The sequence below is a fragment of the Gossypium raimondii genome, chromosome 10 (assembly GCF_025698545.1).
Source record: "Gossypium raimondii isolate GPD5lz chromosome 10, ASM2569854v1, whole genome shotgun sequence".
In the NCBI taxonomy this organism is placed as follows: Eukaryota; Viridiplantae; Streptophyta; class Magnoliopsida; order Malvales; family Malvaceae; genus Gossypium; species Gossypium raimondii.
Window position 1 is genome coordinate 50963062 of NC_068574.1, and position 27238 is coordinate 50990299.

The 27238-nt window shown below is 32.9% G+C and overlaps 3 protein-coding genes across 5 annotated transcripts; 2 read left to right on the top strand and 1 right to left on the bottom strand.

Moving 5' to 3' along the window:
• Positions 1–8712: 8712 nt before the first annotated feature.
• Positions 8713–12084, top strand: LOC105777950 (E3 ubiquitin-protein ligase DIS1). Its single transcript, XM_012601484.2, has 5 exons — positions 8713–8998; positions 9312–9384; positions 9941–10171; positions 10890–11276; positions 11668–12084. Exons 3-5 carry the CDS (start codon positions 9965–9967, stop codon positions 11986–11988), a joined length of 915 nt encoding a protein of 304 aa, XP_012456938.1. The 5' UTR covers positions 8713–8998; positions 9312–9384; positions 9941–9964; the 3' UTR covers positions 11989–12084.
• A 1666-nt stretch (positions 12085–13750) lies between these two features.
• LOC105777265 (uncharacterized) lies at positions 13751–17508 on the top strand. Its single transcript, XM_012600421.2, has 5 exons — positions 13751–14107; positions 14552–14613; positions 15860–15950; positions 16394–16490; positions 16577–17508. Exons 1-5 carry the CDS (start codon positions 13914–13916, stop codon positions 17276–17278), a joined length of 1146 nt encoding a protein of 381 aa, XP_012455875.1. The 5' UTR covers positions 13751–13913; the 3' UTR covers positions 17279–17508.
• A 607-nt stretch (positions 17509–18115) lies between these two features.
• LOC105777266 (protein TIC 20-I, chloroplastic) lies at positions 18116–20482 on the bottom strand. 3 transcript variants are annotated; one of them, XM_012600423.2, is made up of 3 exons: positions 20304–20482; positions 19031–19214; positions 18116–18890 (listed from the first exon to the last, which is right to left on the bottom strand). In XM_012600423.2, the coding sequence occupies exons 2-3, from the start codon at positions 19206–19208 to the stop codon at positions 18253–18255; spliced, it is 816 nt and encodes a 271-aa protein (XP_012455877.1). In that variant the 5' UTR covers positions 19209–19214; positions 20304–20482; the 3' UTR covers positions 18116–18252. The 3 variants fall into 3 exon arrangements, with proteins under 3 accessions (XP_012455877.1, XP_012455876.1, XP_052478235.1); XM_012600422.2 differs by having other exon boundaries at positions 20272–20482; XM_052622275.1 differs by having other exon boundaries at positions 20259–20482.
• Between the last annotated feature and the right edge of the window lie 6756 nt (positions 20483–27238).

Consider the following 27238-nt stretch of genomic DNA (forward strand, 5'->3'; position numbering starts at 1 on the left):
CTTAATGGTGGTTCAGTCCAGCATAGACTCGAACAAAGAATACTAATGACTTGTTTCCTTAAAATAGCGAGTTGATATATCGAAATAGGGTAAATATGATGCATGTGAGGCAACAAAGGATTAATGGTGTAAACCAGAAATAAATTCAAGTAAGATGAGCAAGTAAATCTTATTGCTAGCCGAAGTTCCCTCATTTTTTTCGCTCCTTTAGGTTGCAACACAAAAAATGGGATAAGAATATGTGTAAAGTCAAATTTGTACCTTTCTGAGACTCGTATCTTTTCCATCTCCAACTGCATCACCACCATGCAAGAGACAATAATCAAAAACTCCTATGGTAAGCACGGTATACGGATCATAAACATCCCAACTATACTGTTTGTTCCATTTCGGATCAAAACTGTCAACAACCGTTCGAGTCCTGACCCACTTAGGCCCATATTTGGCCACGCAATAAGCATCACGTTTCACGACCATCTCTTAATTTAATTGGTAGGCCTATTCTTGACATTTTTGGGCCCTAGACAAAACAATAAATCGGACCCTTTTAAAAATTATAAAATGTAAAAAAATAAAATAAAACCATATACTAATAATTTCATTAAAATAATACGTTTTATGACATTAAGTGAATAATATATTTTTCTAACAAAATTTAAAAAAAACATTTTCATTCAATCTACTCCTATGTCAACAATTACAAAACACAAAAATCATTAAAAAATGAGTTTTACGAGCATTTTGAGATGCAAAATCATTAATGATAACATCAACATCAATGTTTTCCAAAAATCATTCTCGATTTTTGTTTTAAAATTAGTTACTACTAATAAAGGGACAAAACTCAAAATTACGCATTTAATTTTGGTCTAATGTATAATGTTATATGACTATTAAGTGAGTATCTTTTTATTTTAAAATATCATATTAGTGAACTTATTAGAAAAATTGGACGGAGTTAACAATTAAACCCGAATTTTAAAACATGAAATATAAAAGGATTAAATTTCAAATATGCAAAAGTATAAGGATTTAAAAGTATATTTTAAGCTATTATATATATAGTATCTATTTTAGTTACACCTAGGTCATCGTTGTACAAATCCGTAGATTAGATTTTTATATAAAAACCAATTATGAGTGGATATGTCGTGATGGTTATCACAATAAATCATAATCTTGATTTTAATGCATCAAAAAACATAAATTTTGTATTCAAGTAAGAAGAAAATATCTATTCGTACTATTATTATTTAAGAATTTTATTTAACTATACGATGAATTAATCCAACCTCAAGTTAATTGTGAATTTATTAAAAAGATACTTATTTTCTATATTGTTCTTGGAGTAAAAAAATCTATCTAGATTGATATCATTTGTTTTAGAGTATAATAAAATAATAATTAAAAACACTTGGCATTAGTTTAGACATGCTTGTTGAGTTTTTTTACTCCATTAATATTGGACAGAATAATTACCCTACTAAAATCTATTATTTGTAGCAAACAACAAATAATATTTAAGAATCTTTTTATCTGAAATAAATATTAATTTTAAAGATATTTTTATCTTTTGGGCCCCTTTTATCTTTGGGACCTAGGCAGCTGCACCTCAAATTATCCCCCAGGGTTGGCCCTGTTCATTGGTTTCAAACCGGAAGCGTTTATGATCCCTAACTCCAAAACTTCGATCATAGTTTTCCACAACACTTTTGTTGTAAGCCGATAATCGCTTCCAATGGGAATAGATTCATCGAACACATGATATCCGCCTTCAAGACTCACACTCATGTTAAGCTTACTAAAGAAATTCACCTTTTTCTCCATTCCTTCTTCAAATACAATTTTACCAAGATTGTACCACAACGGGTCAGCTGGTAATGGTAGCATCCTTTGTTCGATATGGAATAAATGAATTACGCACTTCCTTAAACATTGGTCCTACTTTCGAGTCTATCCTCGACTATTACAACCAAAGGATTGGAAAATGGCTCAACAACAACGAACATCAAATCTTCATTCCATTTAGGATTCACATTCTTATCTGGAGAAACTCTAGTCCTCAATATCACATCCTCAACGATAGCCTTAACATAAACTTTAAGATTTCGATCCTTACTCTAGGGACTAAATCTCATGCTTGAATTGCGTTAACTCGAAGGTACCAAAGTCTCAGTAAAATATATGCCTTTGAATAAGTATTCAAAAGGCTTTCACCGTTTACAATTGCCGAATCCGAATGCCAAGCATCGGGACACATGATCAGCTTGTGTGTTATACCACATAGCCAACATCAATTCACCTTTTCTTAAATTGAAATCATTTTTATCCTTCAATATATCATTTTGAAGCAAGGGTGTCATACCCCTAACCCGAATCCATCTCTGGAATAGGGTTACAGAGCATTACCATACAAACAGAACATTTAAACATACAATTCATACATTATCATAAACATATTAATAAACATTCATTCACATACATATTGTCCCTATATCAAGCCCTTGAGGCCTTAATTATACTTTAGAAAAAAATTGGGATTAAATTGAAATCATTTGGAAAGTCTAGGAAAAAGATACAAAAATTTAGATATAGGGGTCACATGGCCGTGTCCCAACTCGTGTCCTTACTAGTGTAACTTGCTGAATAAGGTCACACGACTGTGTCACATGCCCGTGTGCTAGGTCGTGTAACTCTCAGAATTACCTCATACGCCTGTGTGCCAGTCCGTGTAACTCACTGACTTGCATGCAAAGGACCCTTCAGGAGACATATGACCGTGTCGCCAAGCCGTGTGTCACACACGGCTGAGTTACACGCCCGTGTCTCAGGCCGTGTGGGTCTAAAATTTGCCTAAAATTGAGTCATTCCCAACACCAATTCATGCATAATCCTTAAAGCCTTTTGTACATCTAATCAAGGCATCAAAACCCTATTACAACATACATATAATAACCAATTCAAAAGTCCTAAATCAATTAAACAATATGTCATTCAAGGAACCTCAAATGCAATCATCAAGACCTACCTAAACATGAATATTTTACCACTTATCAATCATCAATTACTAGTTCCAAAAACTTACTAAATATACCTCAATTTGACCATTACTAAACCATCACAAAACATGTCATTTGAGCCATTCAAAATATACAACATGAGGTAGCTCAATGAAACAAACCATCAAATGATACTAATAAATCATTCTCATCTATTATCAAAAGTGACCAAAAGTACTTTCTAAAGTAAGCATTATAACCTATTATGCATACATAACACCAAAACACAAACACATTTAGCTACTATTTACATATTCATCAAATACCATTTTAAAACATTCTATACATTTCAAACATAAATTCATCTACATAAGTCTATACATGCCACTACCCTAGGAGACACAAAAATTACCAGCATTGATGGATGTGTGAGTCGTTTGATTGATCCATCCAAAATGTCAGCAACAAAGATCTACAAAACAATCCACATGAATTGATAAGCTTTTAGAGGTTAGTAAAAACACAATATAGCATTTAATCTATAAATAATTAAATACGATTCATATACTATTTGATTCCAAGTTACTGAAGTGTAAACAAGGGCATGAAAGTGCATTCAGGAGTACCGAAGTACAAACAGGGGCACGCATGTGCAATTTACAATATTCTTCTAAAAACATAATACTTAAAGCATCATAATATAAGTACACAAGTAAAAATTCATTTACATATTGAAATACTATGAACTTACCTTGACGACTAGGGCGTAGAAATATGATCGAGTTAATCCGTAACTTTTGCTTTTCCTCGATTTAAATCCAGTTGAAGTTTATCTTGATCTAAATAAATAATTATATTCAATTAATTATTTCAATTAATCATAAACATTCAATTCAATCCATAATTCACATTTATGCATAATTACCATTTTTCCCTTAATGTTTTTAACTTTTTACAATTTAGTCCTTAAACTCATAAATTGAAATTTAAACATTTTAATCCTCCATTCAAGCTAATCGAAACTATAAGGGTCTTATATTAACTCATACAAAACCATCATTTAAAAAATTTAACATGAAATTTTACTATTTTTACTAATTAATCCCTATATGTAAATTTCATCAAAAATCACTTTATAGAACTTGTTTATTTAACAACAAAGATCCATAATCTACCATTAAACATCAAGAACCATTTAAAAACATTCATGGAATAACCCTCAACCTTTAAAATTTTTGCAAATTGACCCTCGAGATAGCTAGATTAAGCTAAAACGACCTCAAAAACATAAAAATCATTAAAAACGAGATTCAAATCACATACCATGCAAATGGATGAGCTAGCCGAAACTTCAAAGAGAATAAATGGAGTCTTCCTTCTCTAATTTCAGGGGGAGAAATGCATCCAAGAAGATGATACTAAATTTTTACCTTATTTTACTTTACTTAATTATTAAATTACCTTTTAAACCTTACTTATTAACCTTAAAAACCACTTAAATTACGTCCATAGTTGTCCACTAACCTTATGAATGGTAAAATTACGATTTAAGTCCACCCACTTTAAAGTTTCATAGCCATATGACCCTCTTAGCAATTAAAACTCCACTTTTACACTTTATACAATTTAGTCCTTTTTACTTAATTAATCATGCAAACATCAAAATTTCTTAACGAAATTTTAATACGACCTTACTAACATACCATAGACATTAAAATAATAATAAAATAGAAAATTTACTCGTCGGATTTGTAGTCCTGAAACTACTGTTCCAATTTCACTGAAAATGGGTTGTTACAAAGGGGACTTGTACAAGCCCAATAATGCCCGGGCCCAAGCAAACAAATATGCCCGGGCCCAAATTAATATACAAAACCCAACAACCCGTATGGCCCAATAAAAATTAACCCTAGCCTAATAGCCAAATCAGCCCAAAACTAAAAAACAAGAAACAGAAACCCTAATCTTCATTTTAGTCAGACGACAATGACCTTCAAGACTTGCCTCCGCAACAAGATAGCGCCATTCACGCTGAAGTTGCGCCTCCACGCATCGCGCGCACTCAACAGCCCCCACACCTGCGAAAAAGAAGCATATGGCGCAGCAATAGCAGAGTAGTAGCAAAAATCGCAACTAATATTGAAGGGAGATATGATTTTGTTGCTTACTTTATTGTTATTTTCGGGCTATATAAAGCCGCTTGATTTTGTAAAAAGGGTGGGGGGATTTTTTCAGTGTAAAAGACATACAAATATAGAGAGAAAAATATACTGAGACTAAGATATTTTTCGAAGGTGAATCGTTTTTAGTTTTTCTATTCTTTTATTTATTTTTCATTTAAAATAAAAAAGAAAAAGAAGGGAAACTTACCTCACCCTCAGGTCTGCTCCAAAAGGGGGTTGAAAACCCAGTTCTCCGGCCACTAGTTGCGTCGAAACCATGGCGGATGAACGGCGGCGGCGAGGGGGGCGCGAAACCCTAGCAGAGAGCAAAAAGGGGGGCAACATTGTTTGTATTTTTAAAAATGGGTTATAAAATTTTAAAAGGGAAGTTTTGGTTTTTATTGAAATTGCGAAACGGCGCCGTTTTAAGAGAGCAGGATCCGCGCGTCGACCCGGCCCGACCCGAGGGATCCGCGTGTTCCGTCGAATTTGGAAATTTGCGCAATAGATCCCTCGCTTTTGCAGCGCACTCCAATTAGACATGTTTTACCTTTTTTAAATTCGGCCGCATATTCTTTTTGTGTTTTGATTTGGTCCTTCAATACACAGCGTTTTGGAGGGTGGGATTATTTTCCCTTTTAGTTCCCCATTGTTGCTCGCGCGTTTAATTTGGTCCTTTTTTGTTTTATTGCGAATTCGCCCCCTTTTTTTCCGTTTTAATTCAATTTAGTCTTTTTTATATTATTTTTATCATTATTTTTCTTATTATTATTGTCATTGTTTTTATATATATGCATGCATCGTCTATATATGTATATATATGTTGTTTTATATATAGACATGTATACTTGTACGTATATTGTACATAGTTTTGTATTTTTAACTTTTTTAAATACATATATATATTTTATATATTCAATTTTTTATTTCATAAATATGTATATACATGAGATCTTTATATATATATTTTTAAAACATGCATATATGTAAGCATACACATTTTAAAATCCACATGTTTCCCATATATATACATATTTTGAGTCCTTTTAAGCAGCTTTTTTATATACTCCCATGCATATTTTTAGAAATTATTGCAAGTTGGTTTTATATGTTTCCTTGCTTTCCTTTTATATATACACTTGTATTTATGTATTAAGCATACGCATACTCATATTTGCAAATTTACTTGTATATTGTACTTATATATATATATATATATATGTAGTTGTAAATATTTATTCATATTTGTCTTAAAGTAAAGTTTTGTATCATATTATACATTAACTTTTAACATACCTTGTGGAAAATATATTTTGATTTTGTCAAAGTATTTAAATCATCCTATTTTATAAATTCTTAAATATTTGGCATCCATGATTCTCGAGAAAGATCGTGTCCTAACTTACTGGATTGTGATTATTTTCAATGAACTTAGAGAGCCAAGTATTTATTTTTCAATAAAATCACACAAATTTCAAATAAAAGCTAGTTCTTCGGAATCTAAAAATGTTGGGTCCTAACTTACTGGTCCTGATATTTTGACTCCTCGAGATAAGAATTTTCAAAAGCAAAAGGCAATATTCGGGTATTTTGAAGATTTAAAAACATTGTGCCCTAACTCACTGGGTGTGGTGTTTTATTTCTTTGAAATAAGAATGTCTTATTATTTTGATGCATTCATGAGATAAAAAGTTTCCTTTTAAAATCTTTTCAAACTTTCGACACCTAGACATTAAAGAATCAATTTGGTACCGATTTTGGGCGTTACGAGGGTGCTAATCCTTCCTCGTGCGTAACTGACTCCCGGACTCATTTTCTTAAATTTCGTAGACCAAAATCATTTTAAGGTGAGCCGATCACACCTTAATAAAGGATCGGTGGCGACTCCAGTTTTGTTTTTAAAGTCGACAACTAAAATTTTTGTTTTTCAAAAACGGTTTCGACAGGACTATCAGGAGGAAGAGAAGTAGAAACCTCATGCAAAGCAACAGTGGTTTTTCCAATCATATTGTCATCAATCATATAGGTGGGCTTGAGCAAAATTTAAGGCTCATATTTTGGATCGAGTTGGAGTTGAGCAAGTATAAAGCGTGTTGATATCATGCTTAAGCCCAATCTAGACTCGACCCATAAACGGATAAGTGATTTAGAATAAATTGTCAAATGTTGACAGTTTTCTTAAGGAAACGTATAAGTGATTTCTAGTGACATTTTTTAAGTACTACTTAATCTTGGACTGATAATATGGTTTATAGTTTATGGTTTACGACTTAACAGAATAGGTCATAGGTTAAATATTAACTTGGTGATTAATGAAACTCTGAAAAATAGTTGTTCAAATAAGAAATCGCTGGTATTTTTTAAACTCTAAAATGTTCAAATTTAGAATAAAGTTGACCGTTTTCTAAAGGAAACAACATAAATGGTCTTTGGTGACCTTTTTTAGGGTTCAAGAATTAAAATAACAATATTCAACATCAGACTAATAATATGTCATAGGTTAAATGTGAACCTGGTGATTGATGAATCTATGAATAATTGTTCGAATAAGAAATCACTTACTATTTTCAAAAACTAAAATGTTCAAATTTAGAATAAAATTGTTGACAATTTTCTTAATGAAACATATAAGTGATTTTAGTGACTTATTTAGAGTTTAGAGTTTAGGAATTAACATAACATAATTTAACAACAGAGGTTAAATATTAACTGGGTGATTAAATTCGAATAGGAAATCATTTGTTATTTTCGAAATTCAAAAGGTTCTAACTTAGAACAAAATTATGAAATGTTGATAGTTTTCTTAATGAAATGTATAAGTCGACGAATTTCACCTAAATTTGATCAAGATACAACCCCAATTTGATCCCTTAAATCTTAATAATAATAAAAACCTATTTTGTCTTGCTCCCAACCACAATATTAAAAAAAAAATTGTTGTCTAAATTGGTGCAGACTGGTTGAGTTAAGAATTGATCAAAATATCAATTGATTAATTTATAGATAATTGAATTGAATTAAAAAATCTATTTAACTCATTACTATTATATTTTAATTTTTTAAATAATTTATTTACTTGAAACCTCCCCACCGATTAAACAATTAATCAAAAACCGATTAATTCCACCATCAGTTATAAAACATGGAAAAGGATGTCCTCACCAAGTATTCATCGATTCTTTTCTACCAAACCTAAACCCAAAGCTCGCCAAAGCATGGGTTAAACTAGTGGGATCTAATACTCCTATTCGGATTTTATTTATTTTATGAAAAAAAAATTAAATTAAAGATGCGTAGAGAAAAGATAGTATGAAACACAAATATTATTTGTAATTTTATCTTGAATTTTAAATCTTTTATTTAAATTTAATTTTTATGTAACATTAAACCATGAATAATTTTTCTCGCCGACTTTCCATTTCATTTCAAAATCATAAATATCTATTTTTTTAATAATGCCTACGTGTGCGTAGAACCCACAGATAAATTTCCCTCCTCTCCACGTTTATTTTCAACCTTTAAAAACAAAATAAAAAACATTAAAAAAGGACTCTCTTTTTCCTTTGTATTTTCTCGAGAAATTGCTCTCTCCCTTCCAATCCAATTCCCAAACCCAAACCCAAACACACGCACTCTCACTCTCTCTAATTTTAAATTCTCCGGCCCCATTTCTGTCATATTTTCCCTTAAAAATCTAAAAATGGAAAAGAAAAAAAAGGAACGTTCGTCCATTTATTTTTAAAATTTTACCATTTTCTTCCTCTCTTGATTTCGGACCGTCTCCTCTTGTATTTGTTCTCTTCTTTATTCAAATGGGTTTTTGAGTTTGAATTCAAGGTAGGTTTTCTGAGTTTTCATTTCTTTCTTTTTTCTCGGGTGTTTTTTGGGATTTTCTTCGGTTGGTTATAAAGTTCCCTTTTTTAGAACATTCTAGATCCTTCTTGATTCCTTTTAGGAGTTTTATTTTTGGGAATTTTAAAATTTTCTTTTCTCTTTTTTAGGGTTTCTTTTGATGTTTATTTTAGTAAACAAATTGTCCATTATTTCCACCTACATTGTCGTAATTTGTAACAGTTATGATTTATTTAGTTGGATATTTTCGAAAACAAACGTTTTTAACTGAATATCTGTTCCCTTTTTGGATGATTAGGAGGAATTCGGAGCCAGTCGGTGAATTTAAGAGAGAAAGGGAGAAAGGATTGGGAGTTTAAAAGATTTGGGTGGTAAGAACATTTATCCCGTATGATTATTATTTTTTTCTGAGTTATGGTAATTTTCTTTATCAGTATTTTTTCTTCTTCTTTTAATTGTATATTAATCTTGACGATATGCATTGAGGGATAAGTTGGTTTAATTCAAATAATCAAATTGTCTAATTACATTTATGTTGTTGATTCATTCATGACTTGTTAAATAGTAAACGTAGCCGTTGATCTTTGTGTTTTCGGGGATTGCATCAGACAGTTGCTATGGATGATCAAATATTTGTTCAATCATATGCTTTTTGAAGGAAGAACACTTGTTTTTAGTTTTACCTATTAGTTGTAAATAGTGGAATAGTGTTTCATTAGGGTTTAGTCATAATGGATGGAAAAATTAAGCTGAAGTATTAGAAGTATGTTTACTTGTTGGCATTTAAATGAAAGTATTACTTTCCAATTATCAATTCTGACTAACCATTTAAGATGATAGAATCTCTTGAAATTCGATTCAGATAAAACATTTTTATAGCAAGCATAATTTGAACGGATTTTGTGCTGTTTTTGTTTGGCTTTTCAGTTTAAATCGTGCGTGGATACTAGCATGGCATCTGGGAATCCTTTTTTTGATGACTTGCGGAGCAAGCCTGAGGTTATTGATCTTCCACAGAACGAAGACCATTTGGATAGTGAGTCCGTGAATGAACCTACTCAAACTGCAACAAAACCAAATTTGATTGTGTCTAGCAATGTTCGTGAGCTGTTGGAATGCCCTGTTTGCTTAAATGCAATGTACCCACCAATTCATCAGGTTTGTTCATATGACTCCTTATAGTTGATGAAACCTTCAAGAAATTGTTTGACTTGTACATACTATTATTTGTGTCCGGGGGAGTGTCAGATATGGGTATGCATCTGACATGGGTATGGTTAGATTTTTCTGTGTTTCTCTATGTATTTGGACGATTCGTTGAGGTCATATACCCTTATCCATTTGTCAAGAAAAATGAAGAGTCCAAGCATCATAGCACAGTTGTACTTGTCATTATAGATATCTTTAGCCAACCCTGTATATGTACTAGATTAATCTATTTAGCACGTACTTGCCATTGAGCATATTCACACCTTAACTGGTCACAAGGGCTGAATGTATTGTGTTTTGATTATCTTGTGTGCTTGATCTTTTTGTTGTTTTACTTCTAGTTATTGATTATTACTTTACCTTTAAGCTATTTGTAGTTTTGAATCATGTAATTAATCTGTTTAGATAAATGTCTAAAATGTAGTTTCTGTTGATTTGATATGAAAAAGGGAAAGGGAAATTTCAATCAATGTTGATGTTAATACTCACTGAAAATCAAAGCTTCACACTGGAGCATGATGCTATATTGCATGTTTGAAATTACTGTATTAGCATGCTCTTTTTGGTTGTAAATATATATATATATATATATATATCATATTCTGTTGTTTTTAGGTAGTGAACATGAACACTGTAAACTTACTGTTGGTTTCCTTGCTTGGTGCAGTGCCTAAATGGGCACACGTTGTGTTCTGGTTGCAAGCCAAGAGTGCACAATCGGTGCCCCACATGCAGGCATGAGCTTGGGAATATTAGATGTCTTGCATTGGAGAAGGTCGCTGCATCTCTTGAGCTTCCCTGTAAATATCAAAGTTATGGGTGCGTAGGCATATATCCCTATTACAGCAAACTAAAACATGAGTCCCAGTGTTCATATAGACCATATAGTTGCCCTTACGCTGGGTCAGAATGCACAGTCGTTGGTGATATTCCTTTTCTTGTGGCTCACCTGAAAGATGATCACAAAGTTGACATGCACAGTGGCAGCACCTTCAACCATCGTTATGTCAAATCAAATCCGCATGAGGTTGAAAATGCTACATGGATGTTGACGGTATTATTACTTTCTTCTTGCTTCGTACTTCTTGTCATATTTCATTTCTCTCAGAACCTTCTAGAAGAGGAATTATTCTACCATTTCTGCAAAGACAAGAACTGGAAATTTGTTCTCTGCATGTCCATACAGTTCATAAAGGATGAAGGATTTTCTAATGTTCATTACCAATGTGTTGTCATATTGTTCAACCATTGAAAACAGTTATAGAGGGGATCCGAAGCTACCAAAGCGGCTTCGATATACAAAATTGAAGATTGTTATGACATTGATTTCCACTTTGAATGGCCATGATTTTTTCAATAGACTGAATGTTGTTATTTAGAAGATTTGATTTAACGATTTTGTGAGAGGTAGGGGACTGATTTTTGGATATCTTCTCGATTTTCAGGTTTTCAGTTGCTTTGGTCAGTACTTTTGCCTGCATTTCGAAGCCTTCCAACTTGGGATGGCTCCTGTTTATATAGCATTCTTGCGGTTTATGGGTGATGATAACGAGGCAAAGAACTACAGCTACAGCCTTGAGGTGGGTGGGAATGGGAGGAAGTTGATTTGGCAAGGGGTTCCAAGGAGCATACGAGACAGTCATCGAAAGGTTCGTGACAGTTTCGATGGTCTCATCATCCAACGCAACATGGCATTGTTCTTCTCGGGAGGAGACAGAAAGGAGTTGAAGCTTAGAGTAACAGGAAGGATATGGAAAGAGCAGTGATTGGGGTTGTTTCCTTGATTCTATTTTGTGGTGATAGCCAGTAGATCGGTTACCTTGGGTACGTTTTACGGGTCTTCTGGTCATGTATTTCTTTTTTGGGGGCAAGCTCTCTTTGCTTATCCATGCATCAAATACATGAATTGAAAGATGTTAAGTTTAATGCCTGAAAATCTAGTTTCTACCTACAATCAATTTAGAGATTAGAAATTGCAGATTCACATCTTACAAAGTGCCTTCTTTCTTTATACCTCTTGTTATTATGGAATTTCTGATTATTTAATTCAACTATCGGTGATCAACGCTCACAAATATCCATCGTTTTGTTACATAATCGCAGCTTTCTTATGATTCTGGAAAGATTTGGGTAGTTGTTTGAGCTAAGCCACAAATTATTCAGTTATGCTTTTTTTCTATAAAAAAAATCCTATTGGCTGAAAGTCTTCACAAAACCCTTAAATTAGCTAAAAATAACTAATTATTCAGTTTTAGCTGAATTAACCTCTGAAATAAAATTTAATTCGCTTTAACTGATTAATAAAAAATTTTCTGGTTTGATTAATGGTAAAAATAAATAAATTACACCCGTAGTCATTCAACTTTGATTAAAATAACAAAACAGCCATTAACGTTATCAAAAAATAACAAATTAATCATCCACTAACATAGAGAGAAATTTTTTAAAGGAACGTTGGAAACTTAGGATCAAGAAATTAAAATGAGAAAAAGGAAATAAAACCAAGATACGGACTTGCTTGGCAGATTCGATCTTCATCAATTTATGACAAACCCGTTATTTAAACAAAGCAAAATAGAAACAAATTCTTATGACCAACATCACAATTTCCCAGCAAATCACAAGAATAAACTAGACAATATTTTTTTCAAAATTTCCTTTCCCTTCCTTCTAGAAAATTAAACACAGAAAATCAACAGAATATACCCACACATATGAATGCACAAAGAAAAGGGAAAAGAGAACACTATTTCTGGGAGTGAGTTAAGGTTTTTCTTTTGGGATTTGAATATTGTTGTCAAATTTGAGAATTTTCTAAGCTTACTGACAATTGTGAACAGTGATTGTCGCAATGGACCGCTGAAGCTACAATGACATAATCACTGTCGACATCTTCATTTCTTCTCTTCTTCTTTTACTGCTCAGCCCAGCTCAGCTAGGGTTCTTAAACTGGGGCCGTTTACACCGTGAGATGATAGGTCAGCTTTCCGTTACAGACGTAACCAAAATGGTAATTAGTTACAGGTTTGTTATTTTTCTAAAGTTTGGTGATTGAATTGTAACTTTTCAAAGTTTAATGTCTGTTTTGTTATTTTAATCAAAGTTGACTTTACCCTAAAAAAATTATAAAAGGTTAAATTACTAAAACAAACCATATATATAAGCCCACATGAACTTAACATGTAATAAAAAAGCTTTCTAAAAAAATAAAAGCCCATTTAGGTATGAATTTAAAAAAAAAGAGGTTAACTTGGATATAAGTTGAAGTTAAGAATTTATTAAAGTAAAAATTAAAATATTAAAGGTTTACGGCAAATTTTAAAAATTATCTAAATAAAATAATAAAGTTTAGGAATTTTTAGTATATAAAAAATATATTATGTAAAATTTTCTACCATTGGTTAATTCAATGGTAGAAGAATCAGCTTAACCCAAATCCCCAAATCCCCAAAGGCCCAGCCCATATTATAAGCCCTAATTTGATTTTAATTTCGCTCTCTTGTAAATAAAGTTTCTCCCCAGAAAACTGAAAAATCCCAATTTCAAACGCTCTCCAAAATCCCCCCAATTTCCTCTTCTCTGAAAATTAAAAATAAAATAAAAATTGAAGTGCAGTGCAGTGCTGTTAAGTGACACACTTCCAATTCATCAAAGAAGAAGACGAGTGAAAACGAAAGACACATGCTTTAAAATGGCAGCCTCATCGCCATCGGCGTCGAAAAGCACCTCCGACGCAACCATCACCACGACAACTACGACTGCTGCAGCGACGACTCCGCTGCCTCATCCTCCTCCGCCGTTTCAGCGTATGGATACGCTGCCTAAGACACAACGTGGGCTTAATAAGCCTAAATGTATTCAATGTGGCAATGTTGCCCGTTCCAGGTAAAAGGAGAAAATATCTTTCGTTCTCCTTTTATTTCTTTGTTTAAAATTTATCTTCATGTGTAGTTATGGGATTTCGTTCTTTTTTGTTTCATTTCTTTTTGTGGCAAATTTCCCCCCAAAAGAACAAATGTTATAATTATCCAAGAAATAGCAGGATACATTTAGTTCGAATTTAGACTCCAAATTTATTATAATTTGCATGTCAATTGTTGTTATCTGGTTTTTGTTTGGTCAAAAGTTCCCGGGAAATATATGCTATAAACCGTGGTAAATTTTGTAAACTCTGTAAATAAGTTTAGATATTTGATTAGTTTAATCCATTTGAGGAAGTTCTAAAAACTTCATTGCTGGTGTTTGAAAACAGTACTTCCTTTTAGTGGTTCATTGAGCTTGAAAAGTTCTCCCATCAAATCAATCTTATTATTTTGATTTCTTATGCAGGTGCCCCTATCGTTCGTGCAAGAGTTGTTGCTCAAAAGCGCAAAATCCGTGTCATATTCATGGTATGCCGAGCAAACTTGAAAGATGAGAGTTTATTTCAGTTAAATGTTAGTCGTTTTGGTAATCAAATGATATCCCATTTTGTGGTTACTTATAAAGAAGTGGGAGTTTTAATGTGGGTGATATAAACTAAATTTCATGTTGGACTTGGCTAGAATGGATTTTATCTTGAAAATGAGTTTTGCTCTGGTTATTGTCGAAAATGTCAGTCATTTTAGTAATAGAGTGATATTTGATTTTGTGGTCACTTACAAAGAAGTGAAAGTTTTAATATCATTGGGTGATATAAAGTAAAAATGTATAATTCATGTTGGACATGTTTAGAATGGAATTTATCTTGAAAATGAGCTTAATTTGGTTATTGTTAAATGTCAGTCATTTTGGTAACCGGATGATAACCCTTTTTGTAATTACTTATAAAGAAGAAACTAGAGTTTTAAGGTTAGTGGGTAATATGAAGTAAATTTCATGTTGGACATGTTTAGAATGGATATGATCTCGAAAATGGGCTTACTTTGGCTATTGTCAAATGTCAGTCATTTGAGTAACCAGATGATACCTGGATTTGTGGTTACTTGTAAAGAAGAGTTTTAAGGCCAGTGGGTGATTTTTAAGTAAATTTCATGTTGGACATGTTTACTACGGATATGATCTTGAAAACGAGTCTACTTTGGTTATCGTCAAATTTCAGTTATTTTGGTAACCTGACGATATCTAATTTTGTGGTTACGTATAAAGAAGTGGAAGTTTTAATGTCAATGGGTGATATAAAGTAAATTTTATGTTGGCCATAGTTAGAATGGACATCATCTTGAAACACATTATAAAGATCTCAGGATTCTCGGTAATCGTGTAGTTGATTCACTCCTTTTGGGCATGTTGCGATTCCAGGTGGTGACTTTCAGTATTATGAGTTGCTTATTTCACAAGATAAAATGTTTTAATTTTGTTGGAATGGTTATTTATTCTATTGAAAGGTTAACAATATGCTGAGCTTAGGTTTAAGTTTGTTCTAGAAGCATGCTTAGTTAAGGTGTTCATTGACCAGATCATGAAACCCAGTCCATAACTTAAAAGGAAAATGGAATATTTTTTATGTGGGAATTGTCACTGAAGGGGTTTAGTAGTTTCCTTTGATCGGGATAAAAACGCAGAATTTGTTCTCAATACTTGAGAGTATGTATTGTTAAGGAATGAAGCAATGAACAAAATAAATGACTCAATTCCTGATTTATATTGTAATTGCAGTTTTAAAGTCAAATTCAGCCTTTCCAGAGAAGTCACCAACTTCAAGCACTCCTTCATCAGACCAGAAGTCAACACAGGCGTCTTCTCAAGTGTAAGTTGCAAAAATCAGATGTTCAAAATGTGCATTTCCTTTTGTATCTGTCTGGACAACTTCAGTTTCCATGCGAAACTGTCACTGCAAGGAAGCCTACAGTTCCTGAACTTTGGTATTGCATGCATGTAATATTCCTTGCAGGAAAACGTGGCTGTGTCATGTTGGTCAAAATGAGCCTAGCTGGAGATATATTCTCATGTTTTATGTATTGCTATTCTACCATCCCAACACTGTTTTGAGAATTTTTAACTAGCATAAGTTCTTAAAACCAACTGATAATTGATTATTTAAGGCCCCTTGGAAATCAAATTGGCTCTAGAATTCCTTTTGTTTCCTATCCATTCAAAACCTTTTCATTTTTGTTTTCCTAAAATATTCAGGGTTCCCACTTTGTTTCATTTGACTTGTTGCTGATTCCTTCCCTGTTGAATATTATTCAGGACTCCCTTAAGGGTTCCCTCATTTAAGCAGCTTTCAAATGCTTTCGCACAATTTGACAATCTGCAGGTCCGATCAAAGAAACACCTGACCCGAAAGGTACAAGTTTAGTTCACAGTAAACAGATACTCTTGTTCAAGTTTCTGTTCATTACCGTATAAGCCTTAACAGGTATGCCATTTCAGGATGCTATAGCCTTAAACGACTGGAGGTTTTCCAAGTTGAAGGAATTCAAGGATAGAAATATCAGAATTGAAAATGATGCTTTTGATCGGTACATACAGAATATTAGTTTACTTGAGGAAGTCTTTTCTATAAAATCTATAGATGAAGGGTCTGAAGAGGATGAAGGATCTAAGCCTAGCTCAACTTTGAAGGAAGATGAGACTTCGGTGATGATTTCAGGTCTGAAGTTGACACTAAAATCTGATCCGGTGAGAACTGATAATGCCAGAAAGAGGATAAAACAAATTGTTGATCAGGGAATAGAAAAGCTTCATAAAGCTGAAGCAAATGATGATGATAATGATCCAGATGACCAAAATAAACTCGACAGTAGGTTGAACAAGGTAAAAAGCTCACGGATTGAAAGAGCTTTAGTTTTATGTGATATTGTTGACAAGTTGAGCAAAGCTCGAAATGAAGAGGATCTAAAATCATGTTTGGAACTGAAAGCGCAGCTTTATAACCAGAGCATTATGTCCACCGATACAGAAATAGAAGATCCCGGAGCATTAAACAAAGAAAGTACAGGGACTACGATAATTTCCAGGCAAGTAGCTTATCATCCATCGCCAAAAATGCTTACACAAATTGAAATTGATCAAGAAACACTCAACAAAATTGAGGCACATTTCACCTCCCAAGAGCAAATTGAAGATTTATAACTGTTAGCTGGATTACGGCGGTGGTTCAAATTCCCCCTCCCCTTTTTTCGGCTTAGTAACAGTGGCTAAAATTTATTGTTGGAAGTTATCCTTTGCTGTTTGGGTTATGGCCTTATTCAAACACAATTTTTTTAGGAAAAATGAAGAATCCTGGTACCATAATAGCTTAGTTGATTTCAGTTACTCGAATGTTAACATAAAAATTCATTACCTGCATTCATTTTGTTCAATTTTGTTCTATTCGCTTTATCATCAAGTAGTTTTTCTGGAGGAAAAGACTGATCAGAGTTTTCAGAAGGATAAAAACTACAAACATGTTATCAAGTTTTAGGAGCCAAATTAACGAATAAAAGTGTAACCGAGTCAAGCTGAGCTTATATCATGTTCTTAGTAGGAGTATAGATTTAATATTTCGATCAGGGAGACAAAAGTGATCGGTTCACAGCAAACTGAAGTTGCCCTAAACTTCAAGTATCTGTGTCCAACACATTTGGGCAGGGTATGAGGATATAATCCCATGAATGTATGTAAAAACTAGCAAAAAAAGAATGTGTCAGAAAAATATGTCTCCGACGCTTGGGCAATATATACTTGCAAATTTTGCAAGTTACTACTTAAAATCACCACCCACCGATCAAGCAATATCTGTAGAACATTGAACGGACATGCCTACTTGCATATAGAACATTGAACGGGCCGTTAAGAAAAGTGGATTGTAAACTACTTAAAATCACCACCCACCGATCAAGCAATATCTATTACACTAATTCTTATCAATTTCGAAACAGCAGAGATGGGACAATTGGTAGGGCAGGACATGTATGTAAATCCTGCTCATGAAATAACATGCGACTCAAGAATCATGTTATAAAAAGTTTAACCAATCCTCAGAACCTTGTTCTTCCACAACAAGTTTTCCATACAAAAGAACCAACAAAAATTTGAATCCAAAACATTTTCACTACATTCCACCCTTAGTCATATGGAATTTGGATGTATGCAGCATCACAGGCAAAAGGAATGTCGGCATACATACCAGCAAGAGCACACCGAATACACTCCAAAACAGTAAATAAGTAGGCGAATGCCACAGCTGTCCAAAAGTGCATACCAATCTTACCCCAGTATATTGCAAGTGGCATCCAGCGGCTCACAGTCCCAATCACCTGTAAGGCAATTTCCAATAGCATTCCCATCACCACATGAAATCTGAAAAAGTGAGGCCACTCCTTTCTCCTTACCACTCCAAGATATGCAACAAAGAAATATGCCATCAAGAACCAGCTTGGCAACCTCCCAATGGCACCAAGGAACGGGTACGTCAAAAACTCAAAGTCTTCCAAGAAAGGGTGTAAATGATATGCTGTCTCTGCATACATCCATGTTTCATGGAGAGGCATTAAATAAGGGAGACATGCTAAACTCCTCCACCACCATTTAGGCTTCTTAGTCATAGGGGGATAGCGGAAACTGTATGGCACATCCTTTGATGCTCGAGGCACCAAAGAAGAGCTCCTACGCCTAGGAAACGAGGGTACTGTAAGAGCCAAACCACCTAAATCCCCACTTAATAGAGGGGTTGATGCAGCAGAAAGGTGCAAGGGAGGCAAACCTATAAATCAAAGATCACAAATTAGACAAATAACAAATCATTTTGAGGCAATTCTGAAGCAAACTAGCATCAACCATACATATATGCTGAGTTTTGTAGGAAAACATTGTTTGGTTTTGCCATAAGTGATGATCACGTACCTTTAACTTGCCAGGACTTTGAATCCTGATCTTGCTTCCAAGAACTCCGGGTATATAATGCATCTGTTATAGAAAAACGAGGAATTGATGCAAAAACAGAAGTACATGGAAAAGGCTTAGACAACCTTGAACTCATCGAAACACCCCCAAAGGGCATGCAGGATCCATGCAGAATCATGGCCAGCTACATTTAAGAATAATGTAGGAAATTGATTAATGTCGAGCAAGGGAAAAACAAAATGGCAAATCATCCTGGGAACTAAGCAGGTACTCTGTTTCTCACACTATTACATGAATAAATTTCAGTTTACAAGCTTTTTTTTAAGTTCAGCTGATGCAACATCAAAACCAGAATTAGTGGGAAAAAGCCCTTAGACAATCATGCGACTTTTTCTCCTTATGATTAGAACGATGGAAGCAACAGGCTAATATCAGTGAAATAATAAACCAAGACATCCTAAGAAAGAAAAGATATCTATCTCGCCTATATTATATTTGCCCGAAAATGGGAGGTCCTCTGGCTCACTCTGCCAACATCAAGATTCTTGAGACCTCCAACATGAAATTTCAAGTTTCAAAATAAGGGACAAATGTGCTCTTAGTATATGGACAAGTCCATCTTTTATTTTCTTTAGATTTTCAAAGCCTTCGTTATTTGGACTCAAAAGGGAGTGTCAAATATTGGTATGCTATCTTCATATATTTGGAGGATCATACCCCCATATCCGAATGTGTGTCACACACAGAAAGTGTACTTTAGACCCGAGTAACATGGTTCAAAATATAGGCTAGAAATTACAGCTAGACAGTTTTCTAAAGAGCATCATCAATAAACAATTCCAACATAACTACTTCAAAACCATCAGAAATATTGAGCTTAAAGGAATTGCCGTAACCCACTAATTATTACTAAGCATTTCCTTACTTAAGGCTGTGTTTCCTTGGTTGATAGTCTTGCTATTAGCATATCGATTCCTAAAAGAACAAATAATTAAAAATAAATAAAAACTGTACATGTAAATAAAAGTTAGAACTTTTTTAATCATTTTAAAACTTTATAGTGCCAATTTTGAATTATTAAAAAATATCATAACTTAACCAAACTACACCATTGTTCTTGCTTTCTTGGTTCCTAAATTAAAAAAAAAAAAAACAGTTTAAAAAACAATGAAAGGACTCTGAAAATAATGATAAGAACAGGAAAAGAATTGCATAAACTAAACCATACTTTTTTGTTTCACCTGATGATTTTCCGAAAGAAAGGCAAACCCACCTGGCGGCGGAACGCGCCCTAGAGGCCCACCGTGCTACGGAGGTCCTTCCTCTACGAGATTGCCCGGCGACTCAAAAGGCAGTTGTTCGAAAGGGATAAAAAGAGAGGAGAAAGGGAAGAGATCAATTTGGGGAATTTGGGTTTAGAGGGTTTTGCCGTCTTTTGAAATTAGAATAACCAGCGTTAACCTTACAATTTTTTGCAATAATTTATTTAATTTAATAATAATTAATTTTAAATTATTATTCTAAGTAATTATTTTTGGAATAATATTACTAATATATTACATTTTTAATTATAAAAAAATTAAATTTATTTTAAATGAAACTTTAAAGAGACTTACAAAAGAAATATTAATTTTTTGAAAACTGTAAACAAATTATGTATAAATTAAAAATATTACTACTAATATTATTATATTTTGTTAATTGTTAAAATTAAATTTATGATAGTTTATAAAATTGCAAACAAATGTAAAATACTTGTTTCTGTATATTATCTTTTACACATTGGACAAAAAAATGCACGTACTAAATTAAAAAATGTTAAACTCCATAATAAATTATATATTAAGCCATTAAAAGGTTAATAATTAATTAAAATATATATTTTATATTTTAATATTGTATGTAGATAATTCAAAATTATATAATAAATTTTGCAAAAATATGAAATAAATTGACATATGAAGGAATTAAAAATGACACTATGTTGAATGTGTAGATAAAACCATTTAAATAACATGATTTAATATTAAAATTAAAATAATTAAGTAATATATTTGTTTTAAATTTTAATTACTAAGATGCCAATTGAGTTTTAATTTGTTGGCATTGACGTTATTGTCAATGTAAGAATTAGTGGATTTGAGTGTAAAATATATTCATCTTCCTATTTAGGGTTAGGGAGAAATATGAATAATTTTAGGTTTTGTATAAAAATTTAATTACTAAAATAAATTATTTAAATAATTTAAGATCAAATCATTATAAGTGACAAACACGAACGAAATAACTTTTCTTTAAATTAAATCAGGATAACATATTAAATGAAATGTTAATTAATACATACCTTAAACACAACTCTTAATAGATAAAAGAAATCATATATATTATATAAAAGAATTTATGAGAGTATACATAAACACTTTTTTTTTTGAGTTCTAGATAAAATTTCACAATATTTATTTTAATTATTTAAAGGGGTCTCAAATTAAGTTTAAATATTATTTTATTGACATTAATAATAATAATTTAAATCATAAATAATTTTAAAATTGTGCATTAAATTATAATTAAAATGTAAAATTAAAATTTCAATATATTTGCCCGTGAATTTTATATATTTAATAACATATTTAAATACTTAAAATTAAAATTATTATATTTGTTTCTATAATAGGTTTTAAACCAATAAAAATATTGTTATAAATTTAAAACAAAATAAATAAATCGAAATAATTAAGAATATCACTAACCCATACAATCATAAAATTTATTCATATTATTTATAAAATTTATTGAAAATATAAAATATTTTAATATATTTTAATTTACACGTGCAAATAATCTTATGCATCGCACCAATTAAAAAACTTAATTGTATATATAAAACAATAAATTTATAATATTTTAAACCTATTAAATATAATACAAAATATTTTTCTTTTCTTTTTTTTTCCTTCTTTTTCTCTCTCCTTCCCTCACCCAAAGTCCCAACACAACTAGACATTCTCTTTAAGTAAAGATGAATATCAAGATTATTTACGCAATTCAACTTCAATCTATATTTGCGGGGTCTTGCCCAGAACTCATAAATTATTTAAGTCCTAACACTGGTCTAGAATTCACCAATTTAGCAACCTCACTATTGTACAAAGACTATATCATTCTTCCATTAAGCTTCCCCCTTGAAACCTTAGTTTTGCAATTCAATAGACTCCCTTGATTGCTTACAAAAACAATCACATATACGTTTCTAACTTTAACAAATTTATGCTCTCTCAAGTTCTAAGTCTCTCAGTTACTTTAAACTAAACAAAACTTAAGTTTAATACTACTTAAGTTTTGCTTACATAAGAGTCATCGGCTAATCACTTTTCTTAGAAAGTAAAGTTAAATATCAGTATAGGATAATAATTCCATAACATCACAGTCTAATTATTTTTCTTATAAAGTAAAGTTAAAATCAACATATGATAATAATTCCATAAGAGTCTTGATCTAATCGACTTAATTGAAAGAAATCAATCATGAAGTCTTCAATTTCAACTCAATCGATTTTATTCTTCATACATTTTATGATCTATATTTAGAGTTTATAACTGTCACTTTTAATAAAGTCGTGTCTAATATTTGAATTTTTAACTTTTAATTTTAGTTGAAGAACTTTTCATACATAAATTTAAATTAAATAATCTTTCTTTTTTAAAAGGAAAATTAAATAATCTTTATCATTCTATTAAAAATTTGTTTTTTAAAAAGCAAGCCTTAATTATTTGATTTTATTCCTACATAGGCTATTATTTCAAGTGAAATAGTGATATATGTTAAAGATTTATTAAGATATAAATTAAAGGTTAAGATTTTCAGACATGGAGTGGGGTTATGCGCATAAGGGTTGAAGTGCTGGCTGCTGGTTTCAAGTTCAAACGACCAAATGAATCGCTATGAGAGGCTCATAGAATTTTGCTACAGATGTGGAAGATTGGACTGTACTGTATCTTCAGAGACGTCAAGACTCCCTTGGCTTAGGGCCGATGGAGGATCCAAAGGTGATGATCCCTCTTCCAATTTCACTATTAGAGGGATTGGTTTTCGATCTTCTTTTGGTGCTTGGGATGCCTCTTTGTTATTTTGCCACCATGATGTTCTTTTCAGTGTTGTACTGCTGGACATTTTGTATCTTGCAATGACAAAAGAAAAAGAGTTTTGAATCCACACATAAACAGATTCATAATTACTTATACATCACATCACATTCAAAAGAGATGAACAAGAGACTTGAATCTGCACATAAACAAATTCATAATTATTTATACTTCACATTACATTCAAAGAGAAAAGACCCAACCTCGACTCTGGTGCCAACATATAAATTATAGCCATCGAACGAATAGCTTGTTGGCATTATTCATATAATTAATATATATATGAGGGATAGACTTAATGGTAGATATTAAAAAACTAAACAAGTTTTATGTAATTAGCACCATCATGACTGAAATTGTATTTCACAGCATCCGTCCCTCCAGCACCACCAGGTAAAAAGATGTAGGCAGTTTCCTTATTGCAAGTTCTACTCCCCACCCAATTGGGGCAATCCATAGCTTCGTTTATGTTGTTTCTCTTGTTTCTGTAACAGAAACGAATTTCCCGCAACTGACTTTCGCTGTTACATACAATTTGAGGCACTTTATACTTATTGTCCCGCAGATTTTTCAGAATGTCGCCCACTTTGCTACGAGGTTTAAATCCCAAATCTGGTTGGAGGCCCAAAAACCAAACCTCTAATCACTAATCTCTTTTAATTTGAGGGTAAACTATCAAAATAGTTTTTTTTTACTCGGGTTATAGTTTAGTCACTTATGTTTAAAGTGGTCACTTATGTTATCGTGTTGCAACATTTTAGTCAACGAAAATTTTAGGTTAAATTATTGGTCTCTATTTTTTTTTGAACAATTTAATTTTTTTCTTTTATGTTCTTTTAACTTTTTTTTCATTCTCTTCTGTTTCCTCCTCTATTTTTCTCCTTTCTTCATTTTTTTAGCGTAGTTTTTCTATATTTTCCATTTGTTAAAACTAGTCCACAAGCTTATCTCAATTGAAAAAAATTAAATTGTTCAAAAAAATAAAAAAAAATAAGGACTAGTTTTAACAAATGAAAAACATAAAAAAAAACTACGTTAAAGGAAATAGAGAAGGAAGAAAAATAGAGGAAGAAGCAGAAGATAATGTAAACTAAAGAAAAAAAAAAGGAAAGTTAGAAAAACATAAAAGAAAAAAATTAAATTGTTCGAAACGAAAAAAATATGAAGATCGGTTGCATAAATTAACCTAAAATTTTTGTTTGAAATGATTATTTATCATGCCACGTCAGCTTACCGTTACACCGTTAATGGCAATTAACGACTCAGTAACTAAAATATTACAACACGATTACGTAAATTACTAAAACGTAACATTTCACACACAAATAACTAAAAAGTAACTTAAAGTATTTTGATTACCTCGTCTTAAATTCTTGAAATTTGGTAGGAGAGTTAAGGTATCCTTGAAAATGAAATACTCATAAGGCTTGTTGGCATCATCCGAACACATTCCATGTTTTCTCCATTCGTATTTCCAAAATTCCAAATTATCCTCTTCTTTTTTTATTTGCCTTGCATAAAGATTTGGCCAATCCTTCATTAACTCTTTTTTCAATGGGCTGTCCTTCAATATTTTCTACAAGTTCAATTATGAATTTAAAAATTAAAAAAAGGGGGTCAAATACGAAAACATGCATGTTTATAAATTCATTTAAGTGAATCTTTAACCAAAAAAAAAAAAATCAAACAATGTATACAAGTATTTCAAAATTGGATTATAATTAGACTTGATTATGGGTCGGGTTGATGTCAAATTTTAGGTCCAAACCTAGTTCAACTTGACCCCGACCCGGACGGCCCGTATTAATTTTTTTATATTATTTCTTTTATTAAAAATAAATTTTAAAAAATATAATACATAAAATACACTAAAAACATTAAAATAAATATTTCCCAACAAATTAAAAATACATTAAGTAAAGTCTTACTACAATTCTAATATTTAATATGTCAAAAAACTTAACTAAAATAATTCGATATTCAATTAAGCTTTCAACTGAAAATAGCATTCAACTCTTAATTGAAAAAAAAATTAATTAAGCCATCAAAAAATTAATTTTCATGTAATTCTTGGCTAATTTACCAAAAAAAGCCACTTTTTTTCAAAAATTACCGAAATGGGCCAGTTTTTTAATTATTTACCGGAATGGGTCATTTTCCCCGAAATCGCGTCCACGTCGGTAGCGATGTCGAGTGCGTGATGAGACATCGCGTCCACGCCCGTGAGCCGCGACCGACGTGGACGCGATGTCCGTCACGCACTCGACATCGCTACCGACGTGACGCGATTTTGACGCTGATTTTACGTTTGGGTTTTATGGCTTTTAGGGTTTAGGGTGCAGGCTTTTTAGGGGTTAGGGGTGTCGGAAAATTTTTTTTCGAGTTGACGTATCTGGTCAAATAGTGGGAAATCGCTTCTACCAGGATGCTATTTGAGAAAAAATTGTGAAATAGTGGCCTCGTGGATGCGATTTCGCTACAGTGGTCATGTAAGAAATAATTTTTTTTTGACTTTTACTGAGCAAATAGTATAAAATCGCCGATACCGAGGATGCTATATGAGAAGAATTGTGAAATCGCCTACCGTGGACGCGATATCGCTTCTGATTGGTCATGTAGGAAATAATTTTTTGACGTTTCGAGCAAATAGTGTCAAATTGCCCTCGTGGACGCGATTTTGCTACAGTAGCAAGTTTGGGCTGAGGCTATAAATTAGACAGAAAATGTTCTTAGAATGCATAACTCACAGCAGAAACATTTTAGAGAGGCTAAGAAAGTTAGAGTTTCAAAATGAGTGAACGTATTAGTGCTGTTATTTACTACGATGGTGAGGTTTGCCACACCGAGAATGGTGTTGTTTTTTTGTCGGAGAATACGGTGCGACTGTCATTTAGCCAAAACATAGATTTGACAGAACTCCGTAAAAGAATTAGGCGTCAAATCTTCGGAACCACGTCAATGAAAGTTCTGTCAATGACGTATCGATTTTGTTCTTCTGTTGATCCGGTGACATATGACTCGTTCGACATAAAAGGTGCTCGTAGCTTGGAGGCAATGGTGCAGACTCATCTTGCTAGCGGAGCAACTTCTATTGAGTTATATGTACAATTTACGTCGCCAACTGATGTACTTCCGTCCGGTGTTCGAGATGTATACACGACCCCTGACCGACACTCGGTTAGCGTGTTACAAAATACGGAACAGCCCATGTTCGGTAGCGGTGTCGAATGCACATCCCCCCAAGACACTCTGTTGGTGGATAGGACATGTACGTCGGTGGCTCGACGTTTGACGCTGGAAATACGAGCTGGAGAACTGCATCAAGTTCTACTGGATGGCAATCTACATCCAATTGGGGACGTTATCAAATGCCCAGAAGAAGGGATGACGTACTACCTACGACATCAATCGGTGAGGGGACGTCGACGCAGCTGCAGATGATTGTGGGTTAGAAGGTGACTCCGATGTGGATCCACCTCGAGAGCCCGGTCCGGATGGTGCAGAGGTGGGATTATTTTCTGAACCAGAGCCTATTCCAACAGAAGGTAAAGATGGTGATATGAGTGCAGATGATGAAGAAAATCCACGATTCAGAGTATACTCACCTCCAGCCCACATGCATAATGTCGATCTGTCAGCAGATGATGCATTAGAGTTTCCAGATCTACCACACCGGGTGCGCGATCGTACAAGTTCGGGGGTAGATCTCGGTGAACTTGAAGTTGGTAATCAGTTTACCAATAAGGATAGTTTTATTGGTGCTTTGAAACAGCATAGCATCAAAAACGGCGTTAATTACCACGTCGTTAAATCAAAATCTGATAAGTTTGAGGCGAAGTGTGCGGTGCAAGACGGCACATGTTCATGGAAAATCGTTGCCTCGTTAAGGAAGAGGACAGGGTTGTGGGAGATCAAAAAGTACAAAGGTCCACATACATGTGCTGCAGGTACAGTATTGAATGTGTCTGAATAATATTTTTATTTTCCAATGTTGCATTACTTAATGTACTCCCTCCCTCTGTAGGTGTTTCAGAAGATCATCCGAAAATGGATTCAGCTATGTTGG